The sequence below is a fragment of the Saccopteryx leptura genome, chromosome 6 (genome assembly GCF_036850995.1).
Source record: "Saccopteryx leptura isolate mSacLep1 chromosome 6, mSacLep1_pri_phased_curated, whole genome shotgun sequence".
Taxonomy (NCBI): Eukaryota; Metazoa; Chordata; class Mammalia; order Chiroptera; family Emballonuridae; genus Saccopteryx; species Saccopteryx leptura.
Genome location: NC_089508.1, coordinates 115903637 through 115917771, shown reverse-complemented (window position 1 = coordinate 115917771; position 14135 = coordinate 115903637). Strand labels below are relative to the sequence as shown.

Here is a 14135-nt window from a genome sequence, read left to right as displayed (position 1 = left end):
ACCCGGCGGGCAAGTAAAAACACACAGTGGGCTCCAAAACCCACTCACATTCAGTGCTCACAAAGCTACTGACTTATCCGAGTTTCCTAGAATCAAAGGTTTCTAGCTCACCAGACTTATTCACCTCTGTTCCCCATCTCCTTCTGTAAAGCCAGAGGCCATGGCCAGGGCCACTACTATTAAAGCAGCCCAGCCAGTGCAGGTTCGCATTGGATTCGGACAGTCGGTAAAGAAACAGGGGAGCCAAAAACTGATGGGCCATAGTCTTTAATTCTAGCTTGCACCCGGTGGGCAAGTAAAAATACACACTGGGCTCCAAAACCCAGTCACATTCAGTGCTCACAAAGCTACTGACTTATCCGAGTTTCCTAGAATCAAAGGTTTCTAGCTCACCAGACTTATTCACCTCTGTTCCCCATCTCCTTCCTTATCCCAGATACAAACGCTACACAAACTGGCATCTCACTCAGCACTCCGCCATCTTGGCTGCTTCTCCTGGCCTCCTCCACGTGGCCTTTCTCTGCTCTCCTCTGCTCTCTCTTCTAATGATAATCTCAGGAACCAAGAGCACAAACTCTCATTCCGTCCCCATTTTATAGTGTAGAAATCCAAACCCTTAATCCAATATACAAAACAGGGAAGTCTCTAATACAAAGTCACCCTCTGAGGCATGATAGGATTGTACCGGCCTACATCAAAAAGGGTAGGAAAGGCTTAATCCCAAAATCAAGCCCCAGGCTACAAGGATTCTGGCTGCCTTTAGCCCACCCCAATACACATTAAAATCACCTGGGCAATGGCCTCCTCGTGTTATCTTTAACAAAGTGAGCATAATACATTTTATCTGCCCAACACCTTCCTTCTCCCAGATACAAACTCTGCCCAAACTGGCTTCTCTCTCAGCACTCTGCCATCTTGGCTGCTTCTCCTGGCCTACTCCACATGGCCTTTCTCTGCTCTCCTCTGCTCTCTCATGCTAATCTCAGGAACCAAGAGCGCAAACTCTCGTTCTGCCCCCATTTTATATTGTAGCTTCACAATCTCTAATCCAATATACAAAATAGGGAAGTCTCTAATACAAAGTCACTTCTGAGGCATGATTGGATTGTACCACCCCACATCAAAAAGGGTGGGAAAGGCTTAATCCCAAAACCAAGCCTCAGGCTACAATAATTCTCAACACACATTAATATCACCTGGGCGACGGCCTCACGTGGACAGTGCTATTTTTAACAAAGTGAGCATAATATATTTTATCTGCCCAACAAGGGGTTTGCCAGTTTTCTGTCCCAGGGACAACACATTCCAAAAGTCTAAGCGCTTAGCCAAATCCCTCCACATTCTCTTTGAGCTCCTTCTTAGGTGGTTATGACCCCTAAGCAGGACGATTCCACATTCCCAGGAGAGCTTTCTCCTTTGAGATTGTGATTGGAGGCGGGGATGCCCTCTCTAGATCACTAATCTCCACATTGGGCTCTTCAGAGTCAAAGCCCTCTGACCAAACCCCGTTGGGCTGTCTTCTACTCACTTTCTTTTGCCATACTGCCTGGCCACAATATAAACTAGACAATGACTCCCATTGGCCTAAAAATGGGACATTCGATTACAATATTCTGAAAGATCTTGACAACTTTTGCCACGGGACGGGGAGGGCATCAGAGATTCTTTATGTGCAGGCCTTCCTTCTACCTTTGCTCCTGTCCTTAATTTCTGTACTGCTTGTTCTACACGCAGGGTGTTTTTGGCCAGAGAAACCTCACCTAAAACCTCCACTCCTAATCCTTCTTTCTCTGCGGACTCCCAACTCTCTCTCCCTCCTGCCTTACCCCCGGGATGCTGCTCTCTCCGGACACCTCTCTGGTACCTCTGCAAATCTCTCGCTCTAGTCTCTTCCCTCCAGAAAACCCCCTCCCCTCTCTTCACTGAATCCTCTTTCTTATTCACTTGCAAATACCAGTCTGTTTCTCCTCCCCTGCTGGCCAGGGGGCCCTCCCTTCTCCACTGTGTTCTTAAATTCCTCCTCCCTCCTTAAAAGCTGTGGCTCCGGCTGCGGTGCCTGTCTCTCTTATTTGACCCCTCCCACTGGCTTCTAATACAGCTATGCCCTCCTCCCCCTCCTTCTGCAGATTCTGACCCTCCTTCTTTCCATCCAGCTATTCACACTGTCCATCCGTCTGCTTTCTCTCTTCCTCCCCCCTATGCTGGCAACTTTCTGCCATCTCGAAAAACTTAAAAAGCAGAATTGTATATTAAGCTATGTAAGTAATCCATCCTGTCTCTTTGTCAGAAAATATATCTAGTATAATTTTAATTGAAACAATTAAAGTGCACTCATTTAAATCCCTTAATTAATAATTTATATATAAAATCTTTGTTTACTATGTAACTGTGTCTGTTTTCAAGGCCTTAAACCAATAATTACCCACCTCTTAAATCAAGACTTACTCATCCCCACCACGGACTCTCCCTGCAAAACCCCCATCCTTCCTGTTTGAAAACCTTCAGGGGCTTATCGCCTCGTACAAGCCTTACACCTAATCAATGAGGCAGTAATTCCCCTCCATCCAGTAGTCCCTAATCTCTACAAATTACTGTCACACATTCCCTCAAACACCACTCCCTTCACAATCCTAAACCTCAAGAATGCCTTCTTTACCATTCCTCTACACCCTGACTCTTACTTTGTTTCCATTCATCTGGACTGACCCGGACACTAATGCAGCCCAGCAATTTACATGGACTGTCTTACCCCAGGGGATCAAAAACAGCCCACACCTGTTTGAGCAGGCACTAGTTCAGGATTTAGCAGCATGCAATCTCAAAACTAGTGCTCTCTTACAATATGTAAATAACCTACTCCTCTGCAGCCCCTTCCTGCCTGCCTCAAGGAGACACAGCGCCACCCTTCTTAACTTCTTCACCATGAAGGGATATCCTATCTTCTCTACAAAGGCTCAACTTCATTCTCAGTCCGCATTGCCTTAACCCCCAACACCTGAAGTCTCACCCTAGATCGAACTCAGACCCTCCGCAGTCTCCAACCACCTACCACCGCAGATCAAATCTTTTCTTTCCTCGGTCTACTAGGCTTCTTTAAACACTGAATTCCCAATTTTGCTCTGTTAGTCAAGCCCCTCAGCGAGATCTGAGCATGGCTTTTAAGGTCTATAATGGCCAAGGAAGTAACAAAAAAGGCAAATAAGGTCCAAAAGAAGTCAGGAAATACCAGCTTTTGGCATACACTCTTAAAGGTTCCAGCGTCCTAAAGGGGTTCATAGGATTCTATCAGAGCCCTACTTCAAGAGTGGAAGAAAAGGTCATTAAACTGAAGCCTGCTAGGCTTCCTGGCCCAATCAAGGGACACATCTTTGCTGTGGAAAGAGGGACATGAGAAGGTAAACTCCCCTCTTGCTCCATGGAGGGAGGGTTCAGTCTCCTCTAGCCCTGCTCCAGCTACCTGTGACCTGACCTTGCCCAGCATGCTAGGAATTGCCACTGAAGGCCCAAGGACATCGTTCAGGAGCCTAAGGTATTTCTTCCAAGTAGCAGATAAACTGATCTCATTTCTTATAAACACAAGGGCCGTCTACTATGCTTTGCCTGAATATTTGAGTTTTATTTATCCCTCAAAGATCTCTACTGTGGGTATTGACAGTCTGTCCTTGTTGCTTTATTTACTCCTTTATTCCTCTTGTCTCAATGCTCCATGACTATTGTAGGCTGGGACCGGCTGCTAAGTCCAGCTAGAAGCAGTGGTCACTAGGACTTAAACTCTAACTGCAAAGTGTAGAAATGTAACTACCCTTTCCCTAAGTACTTACAGAATTTACAGGTTACTCAGCAGACTGTTCAGACTGTCTAAGAGGCACTTCCAGCATTACATTACCCAAGGACTGACTTTCACGTGGACAGGTCCATACACTGTGATCCTGACAACTCCCACTGCTGCTAAATTAGAAAAACGGCATTCCTTACTCCAACCACAAACCAGAAGCTGGTTGGTCTGCGTATGGTGAATATATGAAAAACTAAGGACTCTTTTAATCAGAATTTGAGAAAAGGGAAACTAGGGTAAAAAGGCCAACTTAACTGTCATTAAAGGTTAAAAAAATTTTTTTTTTAAATATATTTTTCTTATTCTGAAGCTGGAAACGGGGAGAGACAGTCAGACAGACTCCCGCATGCGCCCAATCGGGATGCACCCAGCACGCCCACCAGGGGCGACGCTCTGCCCACCAGGGGGCGATGCTCTGCCCCTCTGGGGGGTCGCTCTGCTGCGACCAGAGCCACTCTAGCGCCTGGGGCAGAGGCCAAGGAGCCATCCCCAGCGCCTGGGCCATCTTTGCTCCAATGGAGCCTCGGCTGCGGGAGGGGAAGAGAGAGACAGAGAGGAAGGAGGGGCGGGGTGGAGAAGCAAATGGGCGCTTCTCCTATGTGCCCTGGCCAGGAATCGAACCCGGGTCCCCCGCACGCCAGGCCGACGCTCCACCGCTGAGCCAACCGGCCAGGGCCAAGGTTAAAGATTTTTAAATCAAGAGTTCTGACTAGAAAAGAACTGTATGGTTTTAATAATAGAAGGTATAAGGTATGGAAATACTTTTGAAAGAAAAAGGAAAAGCAAGTTGTTATGAAGGCCAGTTATTTCTGGATAAGAAAGTGCATGAAAGTTGAAGGTTTATAAGGTTTGTGGAGGTTGTAGGAGGTTTGTACCGAGAAAAAAGAATTTGAACAATCAGAAAACGGGTTTTCAAAGAATGTTTAATCAGTCACCCTAATTAACAATCCTCTACTCTCCCCACTTATTGAGACAACTCTTTCCTTCACCCTAACCATCTGGAGCTCAGAAACAGAGAAACGAAACTGACCCCTTGTCCTTCTATTCTCTATTCACCTCTAAGCCTGCCTCAACCAATCAGGGGCTTTCTACTCGTATATGACCAACACCTATATGTGTCTCCCTACTAATTGGACAGAAACCTGTACCCTAGTCTCTCACCCTAAATATCAACCTAATCCTACCCCATAAGCCTCTTTCAATTCCTAGTACACTACCTGTCAATCTAAGGACCAAACGAGCTATACAGGTAATCCCTCTTCTTGTTACTTTAGGAATAAGAAGACCTACAGAAGTAGGTCTAGGGGCAGGGGGACTGGCCACTGCTCTGTCTTATTACCACTCTCTCTCTCTCTGAAGCCCAGCGAATTCGTAAACATGAAATCAGTGGTTTCACACAAACTGGGTGTCTTGACTATTGCCTTTCATTAGTCCACTCACTCTCCTATTTATTTTTCTAACTTTTAGACCCTGCCTCTTACGTTTGTTCACTAGTTTCTTACAGAACCGCATGCAGACCTTCGCCAATCAAAAAATTGTAAAAACCCCTTGCTCTCAATGCTAGCACCAATTATAGGACCAGTCATAATTCTGTGCCTAATTTTAATGCTTGCCCCCTTCTTTATCAAGTTCCTACAGGCCTGGATGAAAGAAATCTCTAGAATTACCTACAATCAAATGCTCCTACACTCCTATTCCCCACTACCCCAAGGAGAACTTCACAAGGGAAATATCAAATAAGTAGGGATGACGGCAGGAAGAAGCAGCCCCTCAGCCCGAGAAGCTCCCTCCTGAATGTTCTCCAAACCCCCTTCCTTTTAACAACACATACTCAGTCCTCTAAAATTTACACCAACAGGTTCCCTGTCTCTAAAAATCTCCACTTCTTCCCATTTGTGAGGAACCAGACCAGCATGTCTCATGAGGCTCATCCAGTAGACCATGTATCACCATGTCACCCTGTTCAATTGGCACTCGCAGCAAGCAACTAACAATTATTACCTCGCAAGATTTTTTTCCTTCCTCACTCAGGTTTTCAGAGACATCGCCTGGTTCAGATCTCCCAGCACGGAAATTGACAACCTCCTTAACTGGATGGAGGACTTGGCTTTGCAAGGTTCTTTTCTTGAGTTCTCTTTAGAAGAAACAATAATTTTCCAAATTTTTCTCCTTTCTCTTCGTCAACCCTTACCGTATATTATAAAATTAATAACTGACTTTCTTTTATATGTAACCAGAGTTGAGAAATGATAGATACATGAATTACAACTGCCCTTTTGCTGTTCCACTTGGCTGCCTGACCCCACCCTTAATTACCAGACAATCACCCCTGGGACAGAGGGGTTCCAGGAAGCTGATCAATCGCCCCAAGAAGGAGTATTCAGAAAGCCGAACAAACCAGCACACCCTTGCTCGAGGCTATCCCCAACCATATAAAGTTTTACCTCAGTCTGTTTTGGGGGCCCTTCTTCCCGGAGAAGTGCCCCGGCAGGTCTTTCTCCTCTAATAAAGCCTGCACACCTGGCGTTCAAGTGCCGTCTCATTCTTACAGTAAGGAAATGGGGAAGGGAGTGTACTCATATTTTCAAAATGAAACAATGAAACCAACAATTAATAAACATGATTAGTTACAAGAAAAATAGAGTGAAAAATATGGAAATGCAGACAAAGTTCTGTGAATCCATCTTTGCATTTAATGTACACTTAGGTTATTTTAATTCATGTTTAAATTTCTAGGGATATACTTTTGATTTAACTTTATTTTATTTATTTATTTTTTTTACAGGACAGAGTCAGAGAGAGAGATAGATAGGGACAGACAGACAGGAACAGAGAGAGATGAGAAGCATCAATCATCAGTTTTTCGTTGCGACACCTTAATTGTTCATTGATTGCTTTCTCAAATGTGCCTTGACCAAGGGCCTTCAGCAGACCGAGTAACCCCTTGCTCAAGCCAGTGACCTTGGGTCCAAGCTGGTGAGCTTTTGCTCAAACCGGGTGAGCCGGCGCTCAGGCTGACGACCTCGGGGTCTCAAACCTGGGTCCTTCTGCATCCCAGTCCAACGCACTATCCACTGCACCACTGCCTGGTCAGGCGATTTTTTATTTAATTGAACTAAATATAAAATAAAAACACAAGACCTGGGCTGATTGGTTCAGTGTAGAACGTCAGCCTGGCATATGGATGTTCCAGGTTCAATTCTCGGTCAGGGCACACAAGAGAAGTGACCATCTGCTTCTCTACTCCTTCCTCACCTCTTCTCTCCCTCTCTCTCTCCCACAGCCAGTGGCTCAGTTCAAGTGGCAGGTCAGGGCGCTGAGGATAACTCAGTTGGTCCAAGCATCGGCCCCAGATGGGGTTGCCAGATGGATCCTGGTCGGGGTACATGCAGGAGTCTGTCTCACTATTTCCTTCCTCTCATTTAAAATAGATAGATGATTAGATAGGATAGATGATAGATAGATAGATAGATAGATAGATAGATAGATAGATAGATAGATAGATGATAGATAGAGTAGTCTGACCAGTTGTGGTACAGTGAATAGTGTCTAGCTGGGATGCTGAGGTTCCAGGTTCAAAACCCTGAGGTCGCTGGCTTGAGCAAGGGGTCACTAGCTTAGCTAAAGCCTCCTGGTGCAGGCACTTAAGCAATCAGTGAATAATTAAAGTGCCACAACTACGAGTTGATGCTTCTCATCTCTTTCTCTTCCTCTCTGTCACTCTCTCTGTTCCTGTATGTGTCCTGACCAGGGATCCAACTGACAACCTCTGGGCTTGGAGATGAAGCTCTAACCAACTGAGCTATGCAGCCCAGGCTCAAGTAAACCTTTCTTACAAGGCTGGTTAGTGAATCTAAATGATAGAAAGCTGGGACTGCATTGATCTTACCCACTGGATCTTGTGCCTGCTTTGCTAATAAGTGTTGCTTTAATAAGTGTGTGAATGTGTGGTATTCAATAACCACTCCAACTTTTGTGGCCACTACCTAAAATACCTAGAAGAACCTAAAATTTGAGGATGATGAGTTAGCTTAGGTCAGTCAGTTCACAACAAGTGACACATACAAAGTCATGTTATTCAAATTTATTTTAAACATTTCACATTAAATGAAATGTTAATCATAGTCATTACAGAACATTACCACAACAGTACATACAAGGAACTTTTAAAATAAAAGACAAAAGAATACTACCTTCAACAAGTTAAATGCCACTTTACTATGTAAACAGAAATAAAATGAAACCCTGATGCTAAAAAGATACATATTCAGAGGTAAAATACATACACAAAAACATTTAAATATTAACATAATCCACAACTAGATCACACTCTTTGCAAAAGAGTACATATATTATTACATAGTACTCCACATCTACAAAATTTCAGAATCCTGTTAAAATCAAAACCATCTCTGGTTTATGATACAGCACAATTCATAAGGCAAAAATATAGGCATTATCATCCAGTTCTTTAATTTCACTTGTATTTTAAGGCAAACTTGGAACTTTTTGCTTGGTATATGAAAATAAATGGAAATTACACATGATAATTTGACAACAAAAGTAACAATAAATTATCTCTAGTTAAATAGGTGTAATTTATAAAAGACACATGGATAACAATTTTTCTCTCTGCAGAGATGTAAACTGGATTTTTGACTCCATATTCACACCAATAAGAAAACTTGTAAACCTATAGTATTTAAAACTTACTGTATTCCTCACCCAATGTTTTTCAACACTGAATCCATATACCGTAAGTGAAAATCCAATATATATTCAGCTGCAGAATAACTATATTTAATTAAATCATGTCTAATTTAAAGTGCTGCTTTATAAAGGAAAGAAAGATTAAAAGGAAGGTTAAAAGGATAAAAGGATGTTAACTTGACATGTGACATCTTATAATTTCTTAACTTTCAGACTAAAAGGTTATAGAGGTTATCACACATTTATTGAACTTTTATCAGTATATTTATTGTAGGATCTGATTTTCCTGAAAATGAGCACTTATGTGACAATACCAAAAATACAACACCAAAATGGAAAACAAACAGCATTTTATGTACATATATTTCCTTCATTGTCAGCCAGAGCCTTGATAATATACAGTGGTACCTTGACACACAAGCACTTTGAGTCACGAGCAATTTGAGAGATGAGCAGTCACTCACGGGATTTTTTGCTTTAAGTCACAAGTGGTTATTTGAATCACGAGCTTCTGCCACCCTCCAGTAGATAGCCTGCCAAACGTTCTGAAAGGGAGGAAGAAGCAAATTTCTATGGAAAGAAGGTTTTTGTTGATATGGCCTCTAAGTGAAAGTGAGGAAAATGTGGTGAAAAAGTCAGAAGTCAGTCAGTGAAGAAAATGATGATTGTTGGGCAAATAAGTTTGTAAAATTTGTCTTTTCTGAGTTTGCTCACTTTTATTGTTAAAAATGGCTCTGTGCAGCTGTCTGTGAAATTGCTAATTACCTTCCTGCTTGGGAAGGGCCATTGTTATGCTAATATCTCCTCACCCTCTGCCAGTATCTTTGCCTGACCTTAAGGTAAATAAACTTCATAAACCAGTTTATTTCTTTACATTCTCTCTTATTATATATAAATATATGTATTTGTTATTTATAAAATCAATTTTCTTACTTAAAAGCAAATAAAACAAAAAAATCATGTGGTTTTTGGGGGCTGGAATGGATTAGTTGCATTCCCATTCATTTAAATGCGGAAATTCGATTTGACGCACGAGCAAATTGAATCACGAGCTGGGCCATGAAACGAATTAAACTTGTGTGTCAAGATACCACTGTAATTAGTATTTTTTAAAAGTTTCTATATGTTTCTCTTTTAGAAAATATATTATCAAATTCTGAGAAATTTGGAATTCTATAGACGTTAAGTTTTTATAATTCTTTCTTGCCAATAAAACCTAAACGAACACTAAAGGACAAATGTTTATAATCTTGGTCTCTAATTACTTCTTATGATGTTGGAGTTAGGAATCAGATTCACATTTTACCATAATAGTTATTTGGGTACAGGTCTCTCTCACTATATTTTCTTTGAGTGAAAAGACTACATCTTACTTATATTTCTAGCCTATATAGCATCTAGCACAATATCTCATACATATAATAGACCCTCTGTATTTGTCAAGCTATCAAAATAACTTTTAAAACCTAATGAATGCTATTTCCTATCACTTGATACCACTTCCTATAATTTTATATTCATTCACCTCTAAAACAATATTAGCAATAACATATGGAACTTACATAAATAATACTCTTTGGACTACATTAAAAATCACTTAAGTTCTATTACTATATTCAACAAATATTAAATAACCCAACATTCCTAACTGATTTAAGTATTCATAAAGTAATTATAAAAGGCAATTATCTTCCAACTGATTAGACAATTTCCATTTTTCATTGTCATTTATTTCAAAAATATTTTTGGGCAATCTTAAATAGCTGTCTTCTCCTTGATTATATAAAATTATTTCTAATATCTTTAACCCTGGAAATTTATAATGAAACATCTGTATCCTTTTTAACATAAGAAACATGTGGTTTTAAACTTATAATTTGTTAGGAGTATTCATAATGAAATCTCACAAATTTCAAGAAGGCTCCATCTGCTGTAAAGTTTTTAGCTGTCAGGTCACATAAATACCTCTAGTTTTTAAGAACAGTACTGTAGGTTTAGAAAACTTGAAATAAATATTTCTAAATTTTGGATGTTTTTTTCTCTTCCTTGTACAGGTTTTCATAACTTGTTCTCTGGTGTATGGCTTCTACTATCGCCCAAAATGTTTCACATTTAGTCTTCTTCAACATGAAATTTAGATTTTTCCCAAAACAATGACCAATAAATGCCTTTAATCTAATTTACCAAATGATTTATATATTTTATACTAATGTGACAGTGGCAATAATACATTGAGTAAAAAAAGCATTATTTTAAAAATGTATAGTATAGCTCTGTTTACAATTAAAGTAATTTTCTAGTCTTTCAAATTCCCTTCTGGGGAGAACTGATTAAAAATATTTTTAAAAATGTATTTACCAACTGTACTGATATAATTAGAAAGAGAATTGAGTTGGGAAATTTAAATTAATTATATGATTAAATCTATTTTAAATTGCTTTTCTTTAAATAAAGTCTAAGCCAATCACAGTAGTGCACCTTGTTTCTATTCAATAAATTTATTCAACTCAATTAAAAAGTTATTGCTTTATATCATTGTTATTTACATAAGCAACATAGAAAATGCTCAGCCTGTCAAGTTTATTAGTAGCTCCTGATGAGTTCTTAATTAGAAGAAACTATAAAATCACTTGCAAGTTTTTATAATCTGTGCAAATACTCATAAAGCTTGATACTACTTATGCTTAAAGGTGATTCGTACATAGTTTGGTAGTATTTAAATCTACAACTGGCAGTTTATGGAAGAACAAGGAAAACAGCGAATTGCCTGGCTATAGTTTTCAAGGAATAACATATATGCTAACAAATAAACTTATGTTTTATAATTACAAATGGCTACTTAACAATAGTTTAGAGCATTATGGCACTTAAGAATGCAGTATGAATTTTCTTACAAATATACACTGGGTTTTCAGAGACTATAAAGAGATGGTAGGCAGGTAAAAAATAATCCTGGAAAATAAAATAACATGACTACAGTACCAAAAATAAAAGTACCAACATCCTAATAAAATGCAAAGTAATGTGTTCAAGACTAATAGACACTTGCAAAACAAAATGAGTCAACCACTTCTTTTAAATAAGCTCTCAATTGACAATAGCAAACAATTTTGCTTTTAAAAATCATTTCTTTAGTCAAAGTAGAACCAAAGTTAGGACCATTATGCAAGTAAACATCAAGTTCCAGTTTTCCTCAATAACTTTAAAATATTCAGTTACCTAAGAAATGTATGGAGCAATGCATAACTGCTTAGTGCTTTATATTTAATGCATATATTTCTGTTTTTCAGGAGGACATGTAATAAATAGCACTGGAATAAAGGAAATCAAAAAGGTATCTTTCTTTAAATCTCTATTCAAGAACCATGGAAAAGATAATATAGGCATTTAGATAACTTTTGGATTTAACATTAGTATACTCACTAACATTTTTAATAAGCACAAATAAATTGACCCGTAAAAATAAAAAAATACTATCAAAAGATGCCATGCAAATTTCATACTGAACATCCAAAAGAACATTGTTATAACCTTGTTATAGCTCCTACAGTTAGCACCATTTTTATATCTGAACACTTCTAAAAAGCAAACAAATGTCTTAAAAAACTGAAATTATTATAAGGATATATGAAAAAAACCAAAATACACTAAAAGTGGTACTAAATATTTGTCAAATATTTACATCAACACTGAGAAGCTTGCTGTATTACTAAGAATATTAAACTGATGTGCTTAACTCTATTCATGCTTAACAGAGCACAGATGGGTAGGTAAACCCATCCAGCATTAACCTGTCCATATAAAAAAGACATCATAGCAAATATGACTTCTTTAAATAGGCCCCCAAATATCATGATAGTAAAAACATTTTGTCTTGCAAAATTATGACATCCTCAGTCCTAAAGCCATATATCAGGAAGAAAGTCCAGGTGACATGCTATGGCATATAATTTATACTCCTTAAAAGTATCAAAAAAAGAAAAGCAGCCCTTTATTTAAAATGAGAAGCATATGAATTTACATCCAACAGACAGTATCAGCACTAGCTCTAGTCACACTCCAGTATCTAATCATCGTTCACCCTAGTAAATCCTGGTGCATAGCAAGGAGAAAGAGAGCTAAAATTTTAAAAAGGGGAAGGAAGTGTTTTTCCACATGTATACTTGTGAACATAAAACTACTTGATCCCAGTGTTGTTTTTTAGGGGGGAGGGGCGAGTGCGCAATTCAATTGGCAAGATCTTTCCTTTTTCTATTTTTTGAATATTGATTCACGATGTAATCAAGAGCAAGCAAAGCTACTTGTCAGTTCAAAGTACCCAACACAACCTTGAGTTTTCATGTCCTTTCAAGTAGAAACGAAAGCAATGCAGCTTTGGGGTTTCAAAAAATTGAGCATCCTTTCATGCAGCACAAGGTTCACCACCTCACTGTTTCTGTAGAATCCACACCTGTCAAAGTGCAGTTAACCCAAAATTGCAGCGACAGTATATCATGCCAGCTGAATCCAGCCATGTATCTGAGATAGGGTCATATTTCTGCACGGTGTTTAGATAGGAAGACCCTGAGTGACCACCAACTACATAAAGGTAGTTATCAATTACGGCAGCACCAACTCCTAGAAAAGGTGAAATGGGGAAAAAACGTGTTAACCAGATAGTGGATTTCTCACTAAAAATAAATGAATTTGTATTTTAGTGTTTTCAACAATCTATTATTAATTATAGAAGCAATATAGTAATATAAGCTCACTGGTAAAATATCCCTGAATATAAAAGTAAGAGTTGAAGTCTCTCTTCGCCTCTGCTCCCCAATCCCACTCTTCCTCTCCTCCACCACAGGAAAATACTATTAAATGCAGTGATTCCTTTCCTACATTTTGTGTTAAACTATTTGTCAATATCATTAGCTTGCAAACTCCTTGAGAGTTGGCACCATTTTTAAATTCATCTTTAAATTCCTTTAATATTTTGCACAGGATTGTGCATATGGTGGGTACTTCATAAAAGACTTTGATGAGTTTAAAAAAAAAAAGAATGCAGTATAATGCACCAGCCACATTGATTATTTGTTAATCAAAATATTTGTAATGCAACATTTCTAATGAAGCAAAAACATCAAGAATGCAGTATATATCTTTCCACATGCTTCTTCTCAATTCATATTTACATATATTTTTCAAGAAATCATTCATGCCCTGGCCGGTTGGCTCAGTGGTGGAGCGTCGGCCTGGCGTGCGGGGGACCCGGGTTCGTTTCCCGGCCAGGGCACATAGGAGAGGCACCCATTTGCTTCTCCACCCCCCCCTCCTTCCTCTCTGTCTCTCTCTTCCCCTCCCGCAGCCAAGGCTCCATTGGAGCAAAGATGGCCCAGGTGGATCCCGGTGGGGCGCATGTGGGAGTCTGTCTGACTGTCTCTCCCCGTTTCCAGCTTCAGAAAAATACAAAAAAAAAAAAAAGAAAGAAATCATTCATTTTCGTCAGGTTTAAAAAAGTATCTCCTGCTTTTCAAAAGTTCACATTACACCATTGTGCTTTTACAAAAAGACCTACATCACATTAATACAGACCCTTGAACAATGCAGGGGTTAT

General features: G+C 39.5%; 1 protein-coding gene across 7 annotated transcripts in view; it reads right to left on the bottom strand.

The window, feature by feature from the left end:
• Positions 1–7914: 7914 nt before the first annotated feature.
• Positions 7915–14135, bottom strand: part of KLHL28 (kelch like family member 28) — a 50732-nt gene continuing 44511 nt past the window's right edge. For 6 of the 7 annotated variants that reach the window (XM_066388499.1, XM_066388500.1, XM_066388496.1 and 3 more), the window contains one exon: positions 7915–13162. In XM_066388499.1, coding sequence (XP_066244596.1) covers positions 12999–13162 — 164 coding nt within the window. In that variant the 3' untranslated portion in view covers positions 7915–12998. The remainder of the gene's footprint in view (positions 13163–14135) is intronic. The other variant, XM_066388498.1, reaches the window with a different exon arrangement.